This window comes from Salmo salar, chromosome 09 (assembly GCF_965601325.2).
Source record: "Salmo salar chromosome 09, fSalSal1, whole genome shotgun sequence".
Taxonomy (NCBI): domain Eukaryota; kingdom Metazoa; phylum Chordata; class Actinopteri; order Salmoniformes; family Salmonidae; genus Salmo; species Salmo salar.
Window position 1 is genome coordinate 7,861,271 of NC_138299.1, and position 23,656 is coordinate 7,884,926.

At 42.3% G+C, this 23,656-nt stretch overlaps 1 protein-coding gene across 4 annotated transcripts in view; it reads right to left on the reverse strand.

Annotated features, from left to right (window-relative positions):
- fancm (FA complementation group M) overlaps positions 1 to 23,656 on the reverse strand; it is an 80,101-nt gene that overhangs the window by 53,801 nt on the left and 2,644 nt on the right. The window contains exon 1 of one of the 4 annotated variants that reach the window (XM_045723349.2): positions 20,543 to 20,927. The exons of the other annotated variants lie outside the window; for them this stretch is intronic. Coding sequence (XP_045579305.2) covers positions 20,543 to 20,566 — 24 coding nt within the window. The 5' untranslated portion in view covers positions 20,567 to 20,927. Of the gene's footprint in view, positions 1 to 20,542; positions 20,928 to 23,656 lie in introns of those variants that run through there. 4 annotated transcript variants of the gene reach the window in all.

Consider the following 23,656-nt stretch of genomic DNA (forward strand, 5'->3'; position numbering starts at 1 on the left):
TCACGCGGACTGGGATATGTTCTGGGTTGCCTCTGAGATAACATTGACATATACAGTGACACGGTGACGGAGTTCATCAGGAAGTGTGTTGGGGATGTTGTTCACACCTACCCAAACCAAAAACCGTGGATGGATGGCAGCATTTGCGCAAAACTGAAAGCGCAAACCACTGCATTTAACCACAGCAAGGTCTCTGGGAACATGGTTGAATACAAACAGTGCAGTAATGCCCTCCATAAGGCAATCAAACGGGCAAAATGTCAGTACAGAGACAAAGTGAAGTCGCAATTCAACGGCTCAGATACGAGATGTAGGTGGCAGGGACTCCAGACAATCACAGATTACAAAGGGGAGAGCAGCCACGTCACAGACACCGAAGCCTTGCTCCCAAATAAACTAAAACACCTTCTTCGCCCGCTTTGAGGATAACATAATGCCACCCACGCGGCCCGCTCCCGGGGACTGTGGTCTTTCATTCTCCGTGGCCGACGTGAGTAAGACATTTAAGTGCGTTAACACTCGCAGGGCTGCCGTCCCACACGGCATCACTAGCCGTATCCTCAAAGCATGCGCAGACCAGCTGGCTAGAGTGTTTACGGACATATTCAATCTCTCCCTATCCCAGTCTGCCTTCCCCACTTGCCTCAAGATGTTCACCATTGTTCCTATACCCAAGAAAGCAAAAGGTAACTGAACTAAATGAATATTGCCCTGTAGTTTTTAGAGAGGCTAGTTAAGGATCATATCACCTTCACCTTGACACCCTAGACACACTTCAATTTGCATACCACCCCAATAGATCCAGAGATTATGTATTCGGAAAGTTTTCAGACCCCTTGACTTTTCCCACTTTTTGTTACTTTAACAGCCTTAATAAATAAAACATTTCCCTCAACAATCTACACACGATACCCCATAATTAGTTCCTCTCTGGAGATGGGAGAACCTTCCAGAAGGGCAACCATCTCTACAGCACTCCACCAATCAGGCCTTTAAGGTAGAGTGGCCAGACGGAATCTACTCCTCAGTAAAAGGCACATGACAGACCACTTAGATTTTGCCCGAAAGGCACCTAAAGGACTCTGACCATGAGAAACATGATTCTCTGGTCTGATGAAACCAAGGTTGAACTCTTTGACCTGAATGCCAAGAGTCACATCTGGAGGAAACCTGGCACCATCCCTATGGTGAAGCATGGTGGTGGCAGCATCATGCTGTGGGGCAGTTTTTCAGCAGAAGGGACTGGGAGACCAGTCAGGATCAAGGCAAAGATGAACAGAGCAAAGTACAGAGTGATCCTTGATGAAAACCTGCTCCAGAGTGCTCAGGACCTCAGACCGTGGTTAAGGTTCACCTTACAATAGGACAACGACCCTAAGCACACAGCCAAGACAATGCAGGATTGGCTTCGAGACAAGTCTCTGAATGTCCTTGAGTGGCCCAGCCAGAGCCCGGACTTAAACCCGATCGAACATCTCAGGAGAGACCTGAAAATAGCTGTGCAGCAATGCTCCCCATCCAACCTGACAGAGCTTGAGAGGATCTGCAGAGAAGAAAATGGGAGAAACTCCCCAAATACAAGTGGGCCAAGCTTGTAGCGTCATACCCAAGAAGACGAGGCTGTAATTGATGCCAAAGCTGCTTCAACAAAGTAATAAGGAAAGGGTCTGAATACTTACGTACATTGAATTTTTTTACTATGAGCAAAAAAATTCTAAAAACCTGTTTTTGGTTCGTCATTATGGGATATTGCGTGTAGATTGAGGGGGAAAATTATTTAATCTATTTTAGAATAAGGCTGTAATATAACAAAATGTGGAAAAAGTCAAGTGGTCCGAATATTTTCCAAAAGCACTGTACTGTATTCTAGTCAATGCCACCCTGACATTGCTCGTCCTAATATTTATATATTTCTTAATTCCATTATTTTACTTTGAGATGTGTGTATTGTTGTGAATTGTTAGATACTACTGCACTGTTGAAGCTAGGAACACAAGCATTTCACTACACCCACAATAACATCTGCTACATGTGTATGTGACCAATAAAATTTGATGTCTGACTTCAATCTGTGATAGTCTAGCCTTTTGTCTATCTTACCCATGCCATCTGCCTAACTGGTAACATGCTAACATAAACATGCTTGAAAAAGAAAAAAGGAGAGCCGCACACTCTAGGAGCTCAGATGCAATAATTTAACCTAATAACCAACGTTTCGACAGACAAGCGGTCTTCATCAGGGTATACTGACAAATACTGCAGGTCACTAGTGTATATAGTTTTCAAAACATAAACATGCTAACAAGGGTGAAAAGCTAACTTGGGAAAGGTGAACAAAATCACGTGTTAAGAAGGTCCTTTATTGACCAAAATTGAGAGATTAAGCCTATTCTTGTTAAAATACTCAAATGCTAAATTGAGGTGAAATGCTCTTCACAGTAAAATATATTATTATCCAGGTAAAGATATTTCATGAGGTCCAGACAAATCTGTTGACATTTTTTTAAGCACTGTGCAGAGCAACGGGCTGGGATTTCCTATTTTATTTTTCAACCTTCTTTGGATCAGCAACATGTACAGTACCAGTCAAAAGGAGGTGTGCTTTGCTGGTGACACCGTCATCAAGGCAAAGGGTGGTAACTTTGAAGAATCTCAAATATAAACAAATCAAAATATATTTTAACACTTTTTTGGTTACTACATGATTCCATGTATGTTATTTCATAGTTTTGATGTTGTCACTATTCTACAATGTAAAAAAAATGTAAAAATAGAGAAAAACCCTGTAATGAGTAGGTGTCCAAACTTTTGACTGGTACTGTATGCCTTCATATGCTATGAAAAAAAACTCTACTGTAGTACCCATCCCCAAATCAACAAACCCATCTGTACTAAATAACTATAGGCTGGAAACATTAATGTCCCTGGTTATTAAGTGTTTTGAGAAGTTTGTCAAAAACACATCCTGCAACCTACCCAGCAGCATTTTACTTCCCTTCAGTTTGCTTATGCATCTGGTAAGGGGGTTGATGATGCAATCCTTATGCTACTGAACTTTATCTACTAACACCTACAGGGAGCTAAATGCCATGCTAAGGTCTTATTTGTTGATTATTCCTCAGCATTTAATATAATCCAGACCTCCACCTTGGCTCGCAGACTGATAGACAATTTCTCATTGGATGGAGGACTAGTGCTGTGGATCCTTGATTTCCTGAGCAAAAGGAAAAAGCAGGTCAAGATGGGACAATGGATGTCGGACAAGCGCACGACTATTGCCTCTCCTAAAGGCTGTGTGCTTTCTCGGCAGTTGTACATCTTGTACGCTAATGACTGTAAAAGCTTCTTTGCAGACAACACAGTGTTAGTCAGTCTACTCCAGGATGAGGAGGAGCGCGGGCCAATTTTGGAGGACTTCGTGAAGTGATGCGATGACTCTCACTTAGTGGTCAACACAAAAAAGACCAAAGAGATGCACATTCACTTCAGCAAAAATCTAACAGCCCCCCACTGATTGTTGTCAAGGGACAAGACAGAGGTAGTGGAAGAGTATAAATACTTGACCACAAGCTATAATGTGGAAAGTGTACAGAGCAGATTTATAAGAAAGGACAGAAACTCTTAAATGTTGATCGTGTTTTACAAGTAATTTATTGAAAGTGTCTTAACATGCATCATCTGCTGGTATGGAAATTCTAATGTCTCTTAGGGAAATATGTTAAGAAATTGTTAGCTCTGCAGGTTATTTATGATAAAAGAGCCCTCATTCAAGCCCACAAGTTAATGACAGATCTCAGACATCCTCTTTACCAAGAGTTTGAGCTACTCCCCTCAGTGTGGCACTACGTGGGCACCAGGGCACAAAAGGAATAGACCTAAACAATCCTTTGTCACAGTGCCAGTAAGGCTTTTAAAGCCACAAGTAAGACCAGCGGGCTGGCTTACAGTTGACATTGTAGCTGACAGAATGTACTGATGTGTATAGTGTATATAATGTACAGATGAATCATTGACCGTTCATGAACTGTACTTTTTACCTGTATTTATTGTCTGTATATGTCCTTGTCTATGTTTGATATGTTTTTACTAAAGTCGCAACCAACATTTGCCCACAGGCATAATAAAGTCACTATCGTATCGCTTCGAAGCAAGCAACACTGATGCATACATGAGAGCACCAGCTGTTGCAGACGACTGTGTGATCACGCTCTCCGTAGCTGATTTGAGCAAGACCTTTAAGCAGTTCAACATTCACAAGGCCGCGGGGCCAGGCGGATTACCAGGGCGTGTGCTCAGAGATTGCGTGGAAAAACTGGCACGTGTCTTCCCTGAAATTTTCAACCTCTCCCTGACCGAGTCTGTAATACCTACATGTTCAAGCAGACCACCATTGTCCCTGTGCCCAAGAAAGCGAAGGTTACCTGCCTAAATGACTATCATCCAGGAGCACTCACGTCGGTAGCCATGAAGTGCTTTGAAAGGCTGGTCATGACTCAAAACACCGTCATCCCGGAAACCCTAGACCCACTCCAATTCGCATACCGCCCCAACAGATCTACAGATGACGCAGTCAAACTCCACAATGTCCTTTCCTACCTGGACAAAAGGAACACCTATCTGAGAATGCTGTTCATTGACTACAGCTCAGCTGTCAACACCATAGTGTCCACAAAGCTCATCACTAAGCAAAGGACCCTGGGACTAAAGAGTAGGCAACAACACCACGCTGATCCTCAACACTGGGGGCCGTCAGGTGTGCGTGCTCAGTCCCCTCCTGTACTCCCTGTTCACGCACGACTGCGTGGCCAAGCACGACTACAACACCATCATCATTAAGTTTGCTGACGATAACAGTGGTAGGCCTGATCACTTACAACGATGAGACAGCCTATAGGGAAGAGGTAAGAGACCAGGCAGTGTGGTGCCCCGACAATAACCTCTCCCTCAACGTGAGCAAGACAAAGGAGCTGATCGTGGGCTGCATGAAAAGAAGGGCCGAACACACCCCCATTCACATCGGCAGGGCTGTAGTGGAGCAGGTCGAGAGTTTGAAGTTCCTTGGTGTCCACATCACCAACAAACTATCGTGGTCCAAACACACCAAGACAGTCGTGAAGAGGGCACGACAACACCTTTTCCCCTTCAGGAGAATTGGCATGGGATTTGGCATGGGACCCCAGACCCTCAAAAGGATCCTCAAAATGAAATGGCTACCCAGACTATTTGTATTGACACCCCCCTCCCCTTTGTTTTTACACTGCTGCTACTCGCTGTTTATTATCTATGCAGTCACTTTACCCCTACCTACGTACAAATTACATCGACTAACCTGTACCCCCCCAACATTGACTCGGTACCCCCTGGGCCCCCGAGTGGCACAGCGGTCTAAGTCACTGCATCTCAGTGCAAGAGGGATCATTACAGACCCTGGCTCGATTCCAGGCTGTATCACAACCGGCCGTGATTGGGAGTCCCATAGGGTGGCGCACAACTGGCCCAGCGTCGTCTGGGTTTGGTCGGGGTAGGTCGTCATTGTAAATTGACATGCGTAGTTAAATAAAATAAAAAAAAGGTTACATTTAAAAATGTTAAATTGTAAAAAAATAAATAAAAAAAAGCCTTGTTATTGTAATTTGATTACTTAATAATTTAGCACATATTTTATTCACAGGCTGTAAAGTAACAAAGTGTGGAAAAAGTGAAGGGGTCTGAACACTTTCCAAATCCACAGTATAGGCAATAATCAAGGAGAAGCTGTGGAGTTCTGTGGAAAAATCCACAACACGGGGATGTATTCTGCAAAGACATGTTATACAGTTGAAGTCGGAAGTTTACATAAACTGAGTTTAAATGTATTAAGCTAAGGTGTTTCACAATTCCTGACATTTAATTCAAGTATAAATGTCCTGTCTTAGGTAAGTTAGGATCATCACTTTATTTTAAGAATGTGAAATGTCAGAATACAGTAGAGAGAATGATTCATTTACATTTTTATTTCTTTCATCACATTCCCAGTGGGTGAGAAGTTTACATACACTCAATTAGTATTTGGTAGCGTTGCCTTTAAATTGTTTAACTTGGGTCAAACGTTTTGGGTAGCCTTCCACAAGCATCCCACAATAAGTTGGGTGAATTTTGGCCCATTCCTCCTGATAGAGCTGGTGTAACTGAGTCAGGTTTGTAGGCCACCTTGCTCGCACACGGTTTTTCAGTTCTGCCCACACATTTTCTATAGGATTGAGATCAGGGCTTTGTGATGGCCACTCCAATATCTTGACTTTGTTGTCCTTAAGCCATTTTGCCACAACTTAGGAAGTATGCTTGGGGTCATTGTCCATTTGGAAGACCCATTTGCGACCAAGCTTTAACTTCCTGACTGATGTCTTGAGATGTTGCTTCAATATATCCACGTACTTTTCAATCCTCATGATGCCATCTATTTTGTGATGTGCACCAGTCCCTCGTGCAGCAAAGCACCCCCACAACATGATGCTGCCACCCCCGTGCTTCATGGTTGAGATGGTGTTCTTCAGCTTGCAAACGTCCCCCTTTTTCCTCCAAACATAACAATGGTCATTATGGCCAAACAGTTATATTTTTGTTTCATCAGACCAGAGGACATTTCTCCAAAAAGTACGATCTTTGTTCCCATGTGCAGTTGCAAACCATAGTCTGGCTTTTTTATGGCGGTTTTGGAGCAGTGGCTTCTTCCTTGCTGAGCGGCCTTTCAGGTTATGTCGATATAGGACTCGTTTTACTGTGGATATAGATACTTTTGTACCCATTTTCTCCAGCATCTTCACAAGGTCCTTTGCTGCTGTTCTGGGATTGATTTGCACTTTTCGCACCAAAGTACGTTCATCTCTAGGAGACAGAATGCGTCCCCTTCCTGAGCAGTATGACGGCTGAGTGGTCCCATGGTGTTTATACATGCGTACTATTGTTTGTACAGATTAACATGGTACCTTCAGGTGTTTGGAAATTGCTCCCAAGGATGAACCAGACTTGTGGGGGTCTACAATTTTTTATTCTCTGAGGTCTTGGCTGATTTATTTTGATTTTCCCATAATGTCAAGCAAAGAGGCACTGAGTTTGAAGGTAGGACTTGAAATACATCCACAGGTACACCTCCAATTGACTCAAATGTCAATTAGCCTATTAGAAGCTTCTGAAGCTGTGACATTTTCTGGAATTTTCCAAGCTGTTTAAAGGCACAGTCAACTTAGCGTATGTAAACTTCTGACCCACTGGAATTGTGATACAGTGAATTATAAGTGAAATAATCAGTCTGTAAACAATTGTTGGAAAAATTACTTGTGTCATGCACAATGTAGATGTCCTAACCGACTTGCCAAAACTATAGTTTGTTAACAAGAAATTTGTGGAGTGGTTGAAAAACGAGTTTTAATGACTCCAACCTAAGTGTATGTAAACTTCCGACTTCAACTGTACCTTCCTCCTGCAGATAACCATTATCTTCTGGTGTAGCCCTAAGCACTCAATATTTCAATAGGATCCCTGATATAATGTAAACGTTATAAATTACCCTCTCTCCCTCAGTGACATGACTAAGTATATATCATATTCTCAGAACCCAACAAGGCAAAGCGTGGCTATTTGAAGAATCAAATCTAAAATATATTTTGATTTGTTCAACACTGTTTTGGTTACTACATGAATCCATATGTGTTACTTCCGACTTGAACTGTAAAAGCGGTTTTGTACACTCAGTCAATGTGCAGGCTATACATGCAAGCAATTCAACGGCTCAGACACGAGAGGTATGTGGCAGGGTCTACAGTCAATCACGGACCACAAAAAGAAAACCAACCCCGTCGCGGACCCCGATGTCTTGCTCCCAGACAAACTAAACAACTTCTTTGCTCGCTTTGAGGATAATACAGTGCCACCGACACGGCCCACTACCAAAACCTGCAGGCTCTCCTTCACCGCAGCCAACGTGAGTAAAACATTTCAGCGTGATAACCCTCGCAAGGCTGCCGGCCCAGACGGCATCCCTAGCCGCGTCCTCAGAGCATGCGCAGACCAGCTGACTGGTGTGTTTACAGACATATTCAATCAATTCCTATCTGTGTCTGCTGTTCCCACATGCTTCAAGAGGGCCACCATTGTTCCTATTCCCAAGAAAGCTAAGGTAACTGAGCTAATAGACTATAGCACTCACTTCTGTCATCATGAAGTGCTTTGAGAGACTAGTCAAGGATCATATCAATTCCACCCTACCTGACACCCTAGAGGGTAGCAAAATAAATTCATTAGGCCCTAATCTATGGATTTTGCATGACTGGGAATACAGATATTCATCCGTTGGTCACAGATACAGTAGGGGGAAAAAGTATTTGATCCCCTGCTGATTTTGTACGTTTGCCCACTGACAAAGAAATGATCAGTCTATAATTTTAAAATGGTAGGTTTATTTGAACAGTGAGAGACAGAATAACAACAAAAAATCCAGAAAAACGCATGTCAAAAATGTTATATATTGATTTGCATTTTAAATGAGGGAAATAAGTATTTGACCCCCTCTCAATCAGAAAGATCTCTGGCTCCCAGGTGTCTTTTATACAGGTAACGAGTTGAGATTAGGAGCACACTCTTAAAGGGAGTGCTCCTAACCGCAGCTTGTTACCTGTAAAAAAGACACCTGTCCACAGAAGCAATCAATCAATCAGATTCCAAACTCTCCACCATGGCCAAGACTAAAGAGCTCTCCAAGGATGTCAGGGACAAGATTGTAGACCTACACAAGGCTGGAATGGGCTACAAAACCGTCGCCAAGCAGCTTGGTGATAAGGTGACAACATTTGGTGCGATTATTCGCAGATGGAAGAAACACAAAAAGAACTGTCATACATTCACAAAAACTGTACTATTGTCACTAGGCTAGTTAAGGAACACTGACATGTATTAAACATGTATAATGTACTTGAGCTACATGAAATCCTAGGCTGTGAATAATGCTAATGCCATGTGTGAAAATGAGGGGCTAGCCTAGTAAGATGAGTGCTTGTAGCAGTAACATGACGGGTATCACTTAAAGCCCTTGATCCGTTTGCCCCTCATGGCCAGTAGAGGCGCTTTTAAAATGATTTAACAAACCCTAATCCAACAGATTACCACTCTGCAAGCCATTTTGGCAGGCATCTGCATGCGGGGTCACTGTTCATATCTGGTGACAAGTCAGTGGAAAAACGAAATGGAAAAAAAAAATAAAAAGAGTTACATTTCAATAAAACTGTATTCATCCCCGAGGGACAATAATTGCTGTCCATACAAGGAGAGGGAAATGGGGCTGATCAGGGGTCAGTGAATGTTCAGGTCAACCCAAGTTGAGGCCAAAAATATTATTTTTTTATTATTGTTGGACATAAACAAAACACCTGGAAATCAGCTCCAAGTGATTTTTAGTTAAGACATCTGTTCAAGTATTCCCATGCATATTAGAAATCATATACAAATGTAAGCAAGGTTTGAAATTGTTTTTGTCAAAGATATGTTTGGTCTTCTTGAGGTCAATTTGCCATCATGTTCATGCCACCTGACCATCCTCTCAAGGAAAATAATCGGCCCGTGGCTGAATCTAGTTGATGATCCCTGCCATATAGCCTACAAAACCCCAGGTTGAAAGACACTGTTCTGGAGAATGTGAATTTCTTGTCCTGAATTTAACGCCCCTGTAAGGTTAACATGAGGCAACAACACTGAGTGACCCAATTTCCCCTGTCTGCATGTAGAGTAAAACAAAGGATAGGCCTCCTATTGCACACACACAAGCCAGGCGGCTGGCTGTACTGCGACCAGATTTGTACCCAGAACTGCTTATATTTCTGAAAGGAAACTGAGAAAAGTTGTGCCTGACCTACTAGGTCGTCTGGAATGCAGACTTGGTTTGCAGCAGGCAGCCAGCAGCACAATTACAGAGGGCTGAAAGGGTACACCCAGACTGGGCTGTCTATGCTGCTGTCACCAGAGTAAAGTCAAAACCTCTGAGCCTAAATAGTACTACTGCTGTTCAATCTACATTCTAGGTATCCTGAAACAAGAAAGGGCTTTCCCCCAAACTGTTGCCACAAAGTTGGAAGCACAGAATCATCTAGAATGTCATTGTATGCTGTAGGGTTAAGATTTCCCTTCACTGGAACTAAGGCGCCTAGCCCGAACCATCAAAAACAGCCCCAGACCATTATTCCTCTGCCACCAAACTTTACACCTGGCCTATGCATTGGGGCAGGTAGCGTACTCCTGGCATCTGCCAAACCCAGATTTGTCCGTCGTACTGCCAGATGGTGAAGCGTGATACAACGCGTTTCCACTGCTCCAGAGTCCAATGGCGGCAAGCTTTACACCACTCCAGCCGACACTTGGTATTGCGCATGGTGATCTTAGGCTTGTGGTGCGGCTGCTCGGCCATGGAAACCCATTTTATGAAGCTCCCGACTAACAGTTCTTGTGCTGACGTTGCTTCCAGAGGCAGTTAGGAACTCGGTAGTGAGTGTTGCAACCCACCACTTCAGCACTTGGTGGTCTCATTCTGTGAGCATGTGTGGCCTACCACTTCGCGGCTGAGCCATTGTTGCTCCTAGACATTTCCACTTCACAATAAACAGCACTTACAGTTGACCGGGGAAGCTCTATCAGAGCAGAAATTTGATGATTTGGCTTGATGGAAAGGTGGCATCCTATGACGGTGCCACGGTGAATGTTACTGAAGTTCTTCAGTAAGGCCATTCTGGCAATGTTTGTCTATGGAGATTGCATGGCATTGTGCTCAATTTTACTGTCAGCTGTGGCTAAAATAGTCAAATCCACTAATTTGAAGGGGTGTCCACATAATTTTGTATATATCATGAATCGCCCATAAGTTAGACATTTATTTACAAATTAAAAAAAAAAAAAAAATCAAGATATGATTATTAGGCCATATCGCCACGCCCTAAACACAACCCAGGTTGAAGTAGGCTAGTGTCAAAGCCACAGGTTAGAAATAAATGCCCTTTTGTTTGGATGTGTAGGCTGCTGAGTTACTTTAAGTAAATACCTGCAGTCAACTTATGCAATACGTTAGATAAGCCTAAAGATTGCATTCTTCATTTCACCGGTCACATAACTTCCTAATGAAAAGTTTCTGTAGTCCCCAGTCAGTGGCATTTGTTTTCAAGCACACAACGACGAGAGAACGGCGCCTTGCGTGTCACTCACTGTTGTGCAGCATGCACCAGGTGACGTAGTTAATATCGAATTCACAACTAAATGTTTGCCAGCTAGATATCTTAAACTAAGTTACCTGCCTAAAATGTTCTAAATGCCCTGCAGTTGTGCATTTGGTTTGCTAATTTAGTAGCTAGTTAGCTATCTTGCTAAGTGGTTAGCTTCTTCCCAAATCAAGCTTTTTTTGGTAACAGTAGAGAAACCCCTCCTGAATCAAGAGCCTTGATGTCTAATTGTTTTGTGCATGCAGCAAACTGAGTAGCATTTTCGTTGTTACTTGTATATTTTATGAGCTGGGATGTCTGTCCTGCAAATACTTTAGGTCAGAACTGTAAAAAGTTTCCAATGCGCTCGTTAGCATTCTCTATAGGATTTTACATGTACTTGTTAGCATTGCTAACCTTCGGATTCCAGAGGCTGTCGGGTATGAAATTAGTGCCCCTTGTGTTCAGTGCCGGTATTACAAAACATCCCGGGATGGCACAAGGTCGGTATGAAAATCTGGATACTGCCCAAGCCTACTGTAGACTGAACACTATAGGCCAGGGGTTCCCAAACTTTTTTGACCCACAACCCCAATTTGATATCTGAAAATTCTCACGACTCCAACCATGTGAAAACTAATGTAATTACCAACCAATGTTTACTTTTTGATTTGGGGTAATGGCCATCAATTGAAAAACTAACAGTATTTCTGATTGTCTTCTCAACTCACCATCACATACTTTTAAATGCGGGGCTATAACAGTCAATTGCAAATTAGTCTGATGTTACATCTAACATGGATCGATATTTGGTTTTAATGCAGACGAGCACACTGAATCCAGCTTCACACAGATATGAGCTGGCGAAGGGTACCATGAGTTTTATGGTGCTTTCAAGACAACTGGGAACTCTGAAAAACACGAGGTCAAATCATGACGTCACTGATCTTCAGGTCGGAAAGTCTGAGCTCTAAAATGAGGCCGAGTTGGATGACTGTTCAAAAGATTTTTCCCCAGAGCTAGTTTTTTTCTCCCGAGTTCCCAGTTGTCTTGAACGCTCAGAAGTCAGAGATTTCCGAGTTCCCATTAGTTCTGACCGCTGCATTAAAGCTCAGAGGGAGGCGGCAGGTATTCCCTTTGAATCAAACAAAAACTCCTCAGAGACCCGTGAATGCGTTGTCAGCAGCATTCGGCCACTCGACAGCTCGATCAGTTGTTCAATTTCACTTACCGGCATGTCAACTGAGCCAGGATCATAGTCAATCGGATTGGGAAGTAGGTACCAAAATGCTCTTTCAAGCTTGAGGCGAGCAGTCATTACTCATGTGGGAAACTTACTGATGCTGTTTTCTGTTATAAACATGCACAGCCATGGGGAGGCATGGTTCGCGTTGAAAGACTCTCCAATCAGAATTCTTTCCTCTGATCTGAATCCACTGACTCAGTCAATCTGTAGAATGTTTTTGTATTTCCCCTGCATGCTTGTGTTCAGTTGACCAAATATGTATGTTACATAGGCAAGGAGACACATTTTATTACAAAGAACATCAAGTCTGAAAAGAAAAAAGAAAAAAAGTTTAAATCCAATGTAAATGACAACAGTTCCTTTCTTAATGACAAATCTAACACTCCCCCTCGATAACCACCAAGCCTCGGTGTGAAAGAACATTGTCATGCTCTGATCCCATATCTCCACATAGTTTTACGAACAGAAGTGCATGCAGCGGATGTGGTTTGATGTAGTTTATAATCGAAGATAGTCGCCAGTTGCTCTCGGTGTATCATACAATGCGTCCATATGGCAGAGGGAGACACCTTCATAACTAGAGTGCAGAGGCCTGCACGCCGTTCCGCCATAGATGACGCCCCATCTGTGCAAAAGCCCACCATTCGATCCCATAGGATCTGTTTTCGTCAATATAGCCACGTAGCACACTGAACATCCCCTGTGCCTTTTTATGCTCGGGAATCGTGAGACAGAACAATGTTCTCATGAATAGCATCCCCTGACAGGTATAGCAAACAAAAGAAAGTCAATCCATGGGCATCTTGGCCGTCACAGCCAACGTCCATTTGGAGTGCATAAGCTGGGGAGTTTGAGTCCGAGTTCTCTTGATTGCTAGCAATAGCATAAATTCTTTAACAGTGTCATGACAAAGGTATTTGAGTTTCTGTGCCTCTGCACATTGTTTTTCACCATATCAATTGCAGCCGGTAATATCAAAGTCTCCACAATAGTGTGTGGTTTCATAGCATAACGGGGCCTAGCCATTCACCTTGGGAATGATTCAAGTGCAACAGTCAGGTGATCTAATTTTATCTTTCAAATTTGAATAATTTATTAGATTAAAGGTTAACCACATAAGATTGTCTCTCAAAATCATGTATATTTTTTCCCCTTCAGGATTTTGGAAATTCTCCTGCGACCCCCTTTTTATATCAGGCGACCCCTAGTTTGGGAACAGCGACTATAGTCTATAGACTGCAATAGGAAACCAATACTTCTTGTACTACTACTAGCTACATTCATGCCATAGGGGTCTATATTTCAGCACCTTGGCCTCTGCCTCAACTAGTTTGACTTCTATTAAGCAGGTTGGCAGGCAACACAACGTTTTTCTGAATCTATGGAGCCCAAGTCAGGATCAGAAATGTAAGAAAATGGGGTGTTTTGTTAGTAGCACTACAGCATTGTCATCAAACATACAGCTTAACTCCACATTAGTTTTTTTACTACAAAACAAACGCGCCATATTCACATATGTTGGGGTGGTGTTATAGATGATGAATATGAAGTAGAAAATTGAGTGGTGTAAAGCTCGCCACCATTGGACTCTGGAGCAGTGGAAATGCGTTCTCTGGAGTGTTGAATCACGCGTCACCATCTGGCAGTCCAACGGACGAATCTGGGTTTGGAGGATGCCAGGAGAACGCTACCTGTCCCAATGCATAGTGCCAACTGTAAAGTTTGGTGGAGGAGAAATAATGGTCTGGGGTTGTTTTTCATGGTTCGGGCTAGGCCCCTTACTTCCAGTGAAGGGAAATGTTAACGCTACAGCATACAATGACATTCTAGACAATTCTGTGCTTCCAATTTTGTGGCAACAGTTTGGGGAAGGTCCTTTCCTGTTTTAGCATGACAATGCCCCCTTGCGCAAAGCGAGGTCCATACAGAAATGATTTGTCGATCTAAAGCATAAAACAATCCCCATAACAATACGTCAGTTTAAGATATATATATATATATATATATTTTTTTTTTTTTCATTGGATGAGTCTCAATCCACCATGTCCGACTGTCACACTTCCGCATCTGTGGTGGAGGCAGTTTGCATGTTTTAAAAAAAATACACTGGTACAAAACATTAATGAACACCTTCCTAAGATTGAGTAACCCTCAGAATAGCCTAAACTTGTCGAGGCATGTTGACTCCAATGCTTCCCACAGTTGTCAAGTTGGCAGATGTCCTTTGGTGGACCATTCTTGATACACACGGGAAACTGTTGAGCGCGAAAAACCCAGCAGCTTTGCAGTTCTTGACACTCAAACCAGTGCGCCTGGCACCTACTACCATACCCCGTTAAAAGGCACTTCCATCTTTTGTCTTGCCCATTCACCCTCTGAATGGCACACATACACAAGCCATGTCTCAATTGTCTCAAGGCTTAAAAATCTTTCTTTAACCTGTCTAATTGAAGTGGATTTAACAAGTGACATTCACCTGGTCAGTCTCATGGAAAGAGCATGTTAATGTTTTGTCCACTCCATTTTTTACCTTATATTATGATGCGTGTCCAGAATTTGGAAGTTAAAACTTTTCAAACAGCTTTTTTTCTGAAATCTAGAGACATAGTCATTATGTGCAATTCTATTGAGATTTTTTTTTTTATATACAGTGGGAAAGTATTCGGACCCCTTGACTTTGTCCACATTTTGTTACATTACAGCCTTATTCTAAAATGGATTAAATATAAACATTTCCTCTATCTACACACAGTACCCAATAATTACCAAGCGAAAACAGTTTGCATTTTCTTTAATATTCAGACCCTTTGCTATGAGACTCGAAATTGAGATCAAGTGCATTCTGTTTCCATTTGTATTTATTATGGATCCCCATTAGCTACTCTTCCTGGGGTCCAGCAAAATTAAGGCAGTTTATACAATTTTAAAACATTACAATACATTCACAACACGCCCTCAGGCACCTACTCCACCACTACCACACATCTACAGTGCTAAATCCGCGTGGGTGTGTGTGTGCGCATGTGTCTGTGCCAATGTTTGTGTTGCTTCCCAGTCCATTGATCAGAGATGTTTCTATACGTTGGAGTCCACCTGTGGTAAATTCAATTGATTGGACATGATTTGGAAAGGCACACACCTGTCTATATAAGGTCCCACAGTTGACAGTGCATGTCAGAGTAAAATCCAAGCCATGAGGTCAAAAGGAATTGTCCGTAGAGCTCCGAGACAGGATTGTGTCGAGGCACAGATCTGGGGAAGGGTACAAAAACATTTCTGCAGCATTGAAGGTCCCCAAGAACACAGTGGCCTCCATTATTAAATGGAAGAAGTTTGGAAAAACCAAATCTCTTCCTAAAGCTGACCACCTGGCCAAACTGAGCAATCAGGGGATCAGTCAGTACTTGGTTGATGCACCTTTGGCAGCGATTACAGCCTGGAGTCTTCTTGGCACACCTGTATTTGGGGAGTTTCTCCCATTCTTCTCCGCAGATCCTCTCAAGCGTTGTCAGATTGGATGGGGAGCGTCGCTGCACAGCTATTTTCATGTCTCAACAGATGTTCGATCGGGTTCAAGTCCGTCTCTGGCTGGGCCACTCGAGAGGTTGTGGATGGGTTATTAGCAATTGCGGACGGGTGAACAAACCGCTGAGCCGCGCATCATTAATAGTGACCCAGCCAAATGCATGAGCCTGAGCCTTTGTGTCTGTCTATACAGTGTGGGGACGTGCTTTATGAGAAACGCCACTATGAGAAGGCCCACTGGGCGTGCATCACGGTTCATGAGGACACCTACAAGCAGAGCATCTGTTACGGTTTCATGAAGCTCATGAGATGCATCTGCCAGCAGAACTCCTCAGGTGAGTCCAAAGCAGCCTTTACAGTAGTCATTGAGTGTTTATTCTTCGAACGTCATCCTTGTTTAGCCACATCTACTGCAGACTCTTGGTTGTTCATGTCCTGTCCTTATCTGGGTATGACCATCCCTATCCTGACGGTGATCCGCACGGACGAGAACCACTCCGTCTTGTCCAGTGACGTCACTGTGGCCTACTACCTGCCCACAGAATACCAAGCCCTGCCACCCGAAGCCTTCTGACACTGAAATAAGCATTGAGGAATGGCCTGCCACTATTGTATACACAAGGTAGGAGTTTGCGATTCATTTGTGCTGCCTGATACATTTTATGACAATACAATATGGAAGTAGATACGTTAACATCAAATTGTAATCATTACTGGAGCCACTTTGTCAGCTTGAGGCATGAACAAGTTCAGTTTCTAGCAAACTGTTTAGGACCTGCAGTTAGCCAAGAAGTTAGCTTACTGGGAATCTTGGAACCAAATCTCATGTACGTAACTAGCTAGCTACTCTATTGGACACAAACATTTGTTAAGTCAGTCACAAGAGACTAACTAGCTAAAGTTATTTACATTATTTCAGTCAAATCAGCCACCACTCCAACACTTTTTGCTAGACATATGGTTGCATCATGCTTCCAAATATGACGACGCTCCAATTGTGTTTCCATTTAGCCTATTGTGACATTCACTTTCATGGCATATTGTATTGGACAATCTCATTGGAATTTATACAGCAGAATGAGTAGGGAGGTTAAAATACCTTAAACGCACAGCTCCATTACTTGAATCAAATCTCATTAGATTCCTATGTGCCCCTTTATCGCTCCAGGGCCTTCACTGGTGCTAAGAACGAGGTCACCATCATCAACGAGATTCGCACCATGGCAGAAGTGCTCGACTCCCCCGCCATATGCGTGAATGGCTCATTCATTGTCGCCGGCTACAAACACCCCGCGGCGGTAAACCGACAGAACGAGATTTGGTTCCTGGAGCAGCCTTGAGGGCCAGCCTAATCTTGACCTCTCCTCCTGAACTTGACCCACCCAACACCCCGTCCTTATCTGACCCTACCGATTCACCCCTGATGGAAACCCCTTTCCATTTTAGAGAGAGAAGAGACTTTGGGACTTTGCTGAAAAAGGTCCTTATTACCAGTTCTGTGAAAGGCTGCATCATCTGGGTCCATTAATCATCTAGAGTCTATACCTGGAAGGGGGGCAGGGGGGGGGGGGGGGGGGGGGCTCTACTAAGCTAACATATGGAATTGTTTTAAGATGGTCATACAAAGGATACAAAGCATTTAGATAATATTTTTGGGTCCTAAAATCGAATAAGTTATTTGCTGAAACATTGAATTTGCCTTACTGCTATTAGCCCATAAACACATTGAATTACAGATTCATACAAGGAAAAACATAGTAAAACAGCTACTGGAAATTTGTTTTGAAGTGTGTCTTATATCTGAGAGATGAGATCAGGAAACGGGTTATATTTTGACACATTTAACCCCTTTTTTTAGGCAATAAACTACTTCCATACACACGTGTACAAAACATTAAGAACACCTTCCTAAAATTGAGTTGCACCCCGCATTTTGCCCTCAAAATGCCTCAATTCGTCGGGACATGGACTCTACAAGGTGTCGAAAGCGTTCCACAGGGATACTGGCCCATGTTGACTCCAATGCTTCCCACAGTTGTGCCAAGTTGGCAGATGTCCTTTGGGACAACAGGAAACTGTTGAGCTTGGAAAAACCCAGCAGGTTGTAGTTCCTGACACAAACCGGTGCACCTGGCACCTACTACTATACCCCTTTCAAAGGCACTTAAATCTTTTGTCTTTCCCATTCAACCTCAATGGCACACATACACAATCCCAGTGGTGAAAAAAGTACCCAGTTGTCATACAAGTAAAAGTAAAGATACCTTAATAGAAAAAGGACTCAAGTAAATGTGAGTCACTCAGTAAAATCTTAATTGAGTAAGTCTAAAAGTATTTGGTTTTAAATATGAAAAGTAGAATGTAATTGCTAAAATATGCTTAAGTATCAAATGTATAATTTCAAATTCCTTATATTAAGCAAACCAGACGGCACCATTTGTATTTATTGATGTATAGCCAGTGGCAGGCTCCAACAATTTATAAATAAAGCATGTGTTTAGTGAGTCCACCATATCAGAGGCAGTAGGGATGACCAGCGATGTTCTCTTTAAGTGTGGGAATTAGACCATTTTCCTGTTCTGCTAAGCATTCAAAATGTAACGAGTACTTTTGGGTGTCAGGGAAAATGTATGGAGTAAAAAGTACATAATTTTCTTAAGGAATGTAGTGACGTAAAAGTCGTCAAAAATATGAATAGTAAAGTACAGATACCCCCAAAAAACTACTTAAGTAGTACTTTCAAGTATTTTTACTTAAGTACTTTACACCACTGCACAATCCATGTCTCAAGGCTTAAATCCGTCTAACCCGTCTCCTTCCCTTCATCTACACTAATAGAAGTGGATTTAACAAGTGACTTCAATAAGGGATCATAGCTTTCACCTAGATTCACTTGGTCAGTCTGTCATGGAAAGAGCAGGTGTCCTTAAATGTTTTGTACACTCAGTGTATACTATATTTATGTTGTTTGAGTCTCACCTTAGAGGGGTCATAGTTTGTAGGCCAAACACTAGACCGTGAGAAGACCGATTTTTCGGGATGTCTCGTGATCTGATAAAAACAGCTGTAGCTCTGCCACTTTTCACTGCAGCTGCGCAAGGCCGATTTTGGCGGATGCGGTGGATTGAGACGCAGCCCAAGCAAAAATATATTTCTAGCTTAATTTTTATGGGGATTTTTTTAATGCTAATTAGATTTGTGGGGCCACAGCAACTGACTCAAGGGATAACACCTTTTTGATAGACCAACTAGTGATTTTACTCTGCACCTCTGTTCTCCTCACATAGTCTTGACCTCCTCCGAAAGGTGAGGAGCCAAGTGACGTTTACTTGATATTTTGTGGAAAGTGGGTGGATATCTAATTCTTGCACCAGTCACTGTAAACCTCACAGAACTTGAATCTTTACCAAGCAATAGGTGTCATCGTTCACGATGACACCTATTCCAGTCAGCATTAGGTGGGGGGAAAAAACCTAATTGCAATCTTCACCATGATAACTACCAACTTTAGACAATGCGATAGGAGGGTGGATTTATTAGCAGTGAAGAAGTGTATGTAAAGCAGGCCATTTTATTTCTGTCAAGGAAACACTGAAGATGCAACATAATGACATATAGACAAACACAGAACTGTATAAACATGTATTGAAACGGCCAACAGTCAATGTATAAACACTAGGGTTGTGCAGTATCCAGATTTTCATATTGTCATACAGTCCTTCTCTCAGCCCGGGATTTATGGTATTACCGCTTAGTACACATGGGGGGGGCGCTAAAACAATGCCCATTGTGCGTCTATTACCAGAAGGCTAACAAAATTAGCACAAACTAATAGCGAATTTCAATAGAGGCTGCTAGCTAAATATGCTAACGAGCTCAAAGTTAAACAAGTATAGGTAGTAGCTACCGAATGTCTTTTTGTCAGTTTGGACATTTACGAGCGAATGTGAACGAGAGACATTGTGCAAATGAACAAAGTTTTGAAGCATGCTTGTTATAAGGGAGAACAGTACTGGCTCTGGAGTGGTACGAGTACAGCGGTGTCTGTGTGGAGTCGCTAGGGCAACGGGTCTGCCTGCTTCGCTCAGATAAATAGGGGGCAAGAAGGTAAAAAAATAAACGCAAGAAAATCAAGATACCCATCCAAAGCGCTTTGACTTCTCAAACACGGCAGAAAGCTAGCACTATATGATGCCCTGCCCAGTCACTTACTTAGCTAACTAACAAGATAAACTAAATGCACAGCTGGACTCACAAGCACTAGCTTTCTCCCATTGTGCTACTTACAAACAAAAATGATTAGCTCAACTGTTCTGGGGAACTACGGTAAGCTTCATAATGTGACGGGTGAAATGAAGAACACAATCTGCTTTATCTCCTAACATATTGCACAAGTTGACTGCATGTATTAACTTAAAAGATAAATATACAATAAATAGTTTTGACAGTATTGAAAAACCATTGTGGCTTTTTCCAAATACCCCACTATACCACCAAAGCACTGCGAGAAAGAGAAAACATACAAAAAAAAGCATTACTACAAACCAAAATCACTGACCTTTGCTGTATGACAATCAAGCATGCTATTTGCTGCATACTACATTTCTCTATGATCGGGGGCAACGCATTCCTCATTCTTAAAGCCGGGGTTTCTACTGCCATTAATCCTTGGGCGGGCTGCCTAAATGTTTTTTTTAGGTTGCCTAAGTCCAAACAGTGAAAAATATTATTTGGGGTGGATAACTTTTTGGGTGATGGGGAAAATGATTTCAGTGTAAACTTAAACTACTAAAACTAGATAATGGACCTATATTTTATTTTTAAGAACTAACAATCACCTATAGGAAAAAAATAAAAACTTAATTTAGCAGTATAGATTTAGTTTTCGAGCATAATAACACATGCATAGAACTGTAGGAAATTAGCTTTAAAAGGTAGACTCAGCTAAATGACATTACCACGAGCAGCAGTGCAAATATTGAGATGAGCAAGACGCAAGACTTCGCTCTCACACAGTCATACACAGTATCTGCACATGCGCACGGGTTCGCTTCACTCTTACAACGTGGGCGCCACGGAACCAAAAGAGCGGAAATGTACCCACTATGCTGTTTACTTTCTGCATCTACGTCATATCATTAAGTCTACCTTTTAAAACTGCAAAATTCTCTCAGCTACATGGCAGAATGTAGAATTGCAGGAAACGTGCTTTAAACTGCAACATTTCTCAGCTGCAAGGCAAAATGTGTAGAATTGCCGGAAATCAGCTTAAATGCAAAAAAAATCTGCTAGATGGGGGGAGGCTCTAAAATTCTCTGAAATTCAGCCACACCGACAGCCTGACCGTTCCCCTGCCATGCCCCCGGCCATGCCTACCACCTAAGCCTCTTTTTGATACAGAAAAACCCTGCTTAAAGACAAGCTGTTCAAACTACAGTACAATATTACTTATTTCTGTCTCTTTACATACTGTTCCAATCCAGACATTGCTTTGTGTCAATGTTGGTGCAAGTTACCTGGCACTGCTGATGAGAAACAAGTAACATTGAAAAGAGAGGAAAAGCATTGAGCACTTAAATAGAGCAACCTATCGTATACACACACTGATGTGTTTTGTATTTTTAGAAAAGTTAATTGTTTTTAGTTCACAGCGTTATCTATATCCAATTTAACGAAAATCCATTAACTCAATAAGATTTTAGGAGGTATTTTCTATCTTCACAAATATTTTTTTTAATAAAACCAATGACTAAGTGGATTAATTTAATGTCAAAGTGATCATCTGTATCATCTATTTTGTTGACTCAACAATACATAGATCTATCATACTTGTTTTATAGGAAAATTAGGCCTATACTGCTTAACACCGGACTGTATAGTAAAGTAGCTGTGATGACGCCAGTCACAGAAAGTACTGTACGTCAGGTACCTTGCCAAATCATCACTGAGTGAAGACTTGTTCAGGACATCATCTTTCTCATTGCCCAGTGTGGGTTAATGACCATTATTTCACCACGTACCACATTCAGCAGAATGTAAACTAATAGGATCTCAATCACTTCAAATCGCCAAGTCCAGTCTAAATGTAGTAGTTCTGAGAAATCGTCATCCCCATAATTTTATGATCAGCATAGTGATATAACACGCACCTGTTAACCAAGTTGTTCCAGGGGTGGTTATTAGGCTAAGTGTTTGGCCTTTGCAGCTTTTTACACTAAGCTAGTTGTTTTGCTGGCCGGAATCAGAGATGATGTAGACACTAAGTAGGATATAATGTTAACGTTCCTAATGTGCACAGAATTGGAACATGCTTAAAGATTTGAACTCCATGTATAACAGACTGGTCATTTGGGAACATCCAGTTGGAGTGGATGCAATTTGGTGGATTTTGCCAATTTTTTCCCTGTGATTTGTAAAAGTGTTCTGTACAGTAAACATTTTTGAGGAAGTGCAACGACGAGAGCTGTGGATTTGTTGATTGTTTTGTTAAAGAAAAGAAACCAAACATTTTAAGAAATAAAAATGGTATTAAATCTTCGTTGTGTGATTTCAGCCATGATGGTGGGGATGGATATTTCCCAATAATAACCTAGACTACCAGTATACAAAAAAAAGCTTGATTAGTCATGTTCAGACACACAGAAGCAGATCCACAGCTGTAAAGTTTAGTTTCAAACCTATCTGGCACCAGTGAGCATGGAAATGGCACCATGCTGAAGGCTATTCAAAACCTGAAGGTGAGATGGGGGCATATGAGGTTACTAAGCCCCAGCTCAGTACCTGAGGGAGCAGGAAATCTCCAGAGGGAACGTCTGACATGTCTGCCAAATTACTTAATTCACACCCAAAAACATGTTTCTTTCATGAGATCAAAATATATAACCTACAAAAGAGGGAATGGGAACAAATATTCTTTCCCATGACAAGGGAATAATTGTGGGCTCAATTACTTGTGTGAAACACAATCCCTCACAAGCGGGAACCATGCACAATATATCATGGAGCCTCAAGTAGGCTCAGGCAGTCCCTTTGATATTATGGAATGAGGCGCCCAGGGAGAGGCAAACCTACTACTGTTAGTCAATGTTGAGGGCAACTAGTCTAGACCATGAAGGAGATGCTTGCTGAGGCAAACCTACTTTGAGTTAGTCAATGTTGAGGCCATGGCAGCTTGTCCAGACCATAAACCATGAGAGTAACTTTGTAAATTCAGCACATCAGACAAGAGGTGCACCAACTACAGGCAGCACCACACGAGTCCAGTCTCCTCCTCGCCAGAGGCTGTCTGGAATGCTGGATCATGGGAAGCACCTATCTGAGCGTTCATTTATCTGATTCGCATAGCAGCCAGTCACTTCAGCTCCAGTGGCTTGACAGGTGACAGTGATTGAGGTTGGAGGTACAGTGCTGGAGGAGTAGCTGGTGGATAGGCCCTTTGCTCTACAGCCACAACATTCTACCACTCCAGCCAATTGAGACCAATTAGTCTGAAATGGGCACAACAGTACAGACGGCTCATTTGCACTGACAAACAACCACAGTGCACCCTGGTATGCAGCTTCTCACTATATCGTTAGAAATAATGAATTAAGTTGTACCACACTGAGATGGCAAAAGAGAATGTTTACTTCCATGTAGGGGACAGTTGAAAAAACATCCTGCAATAACAAAT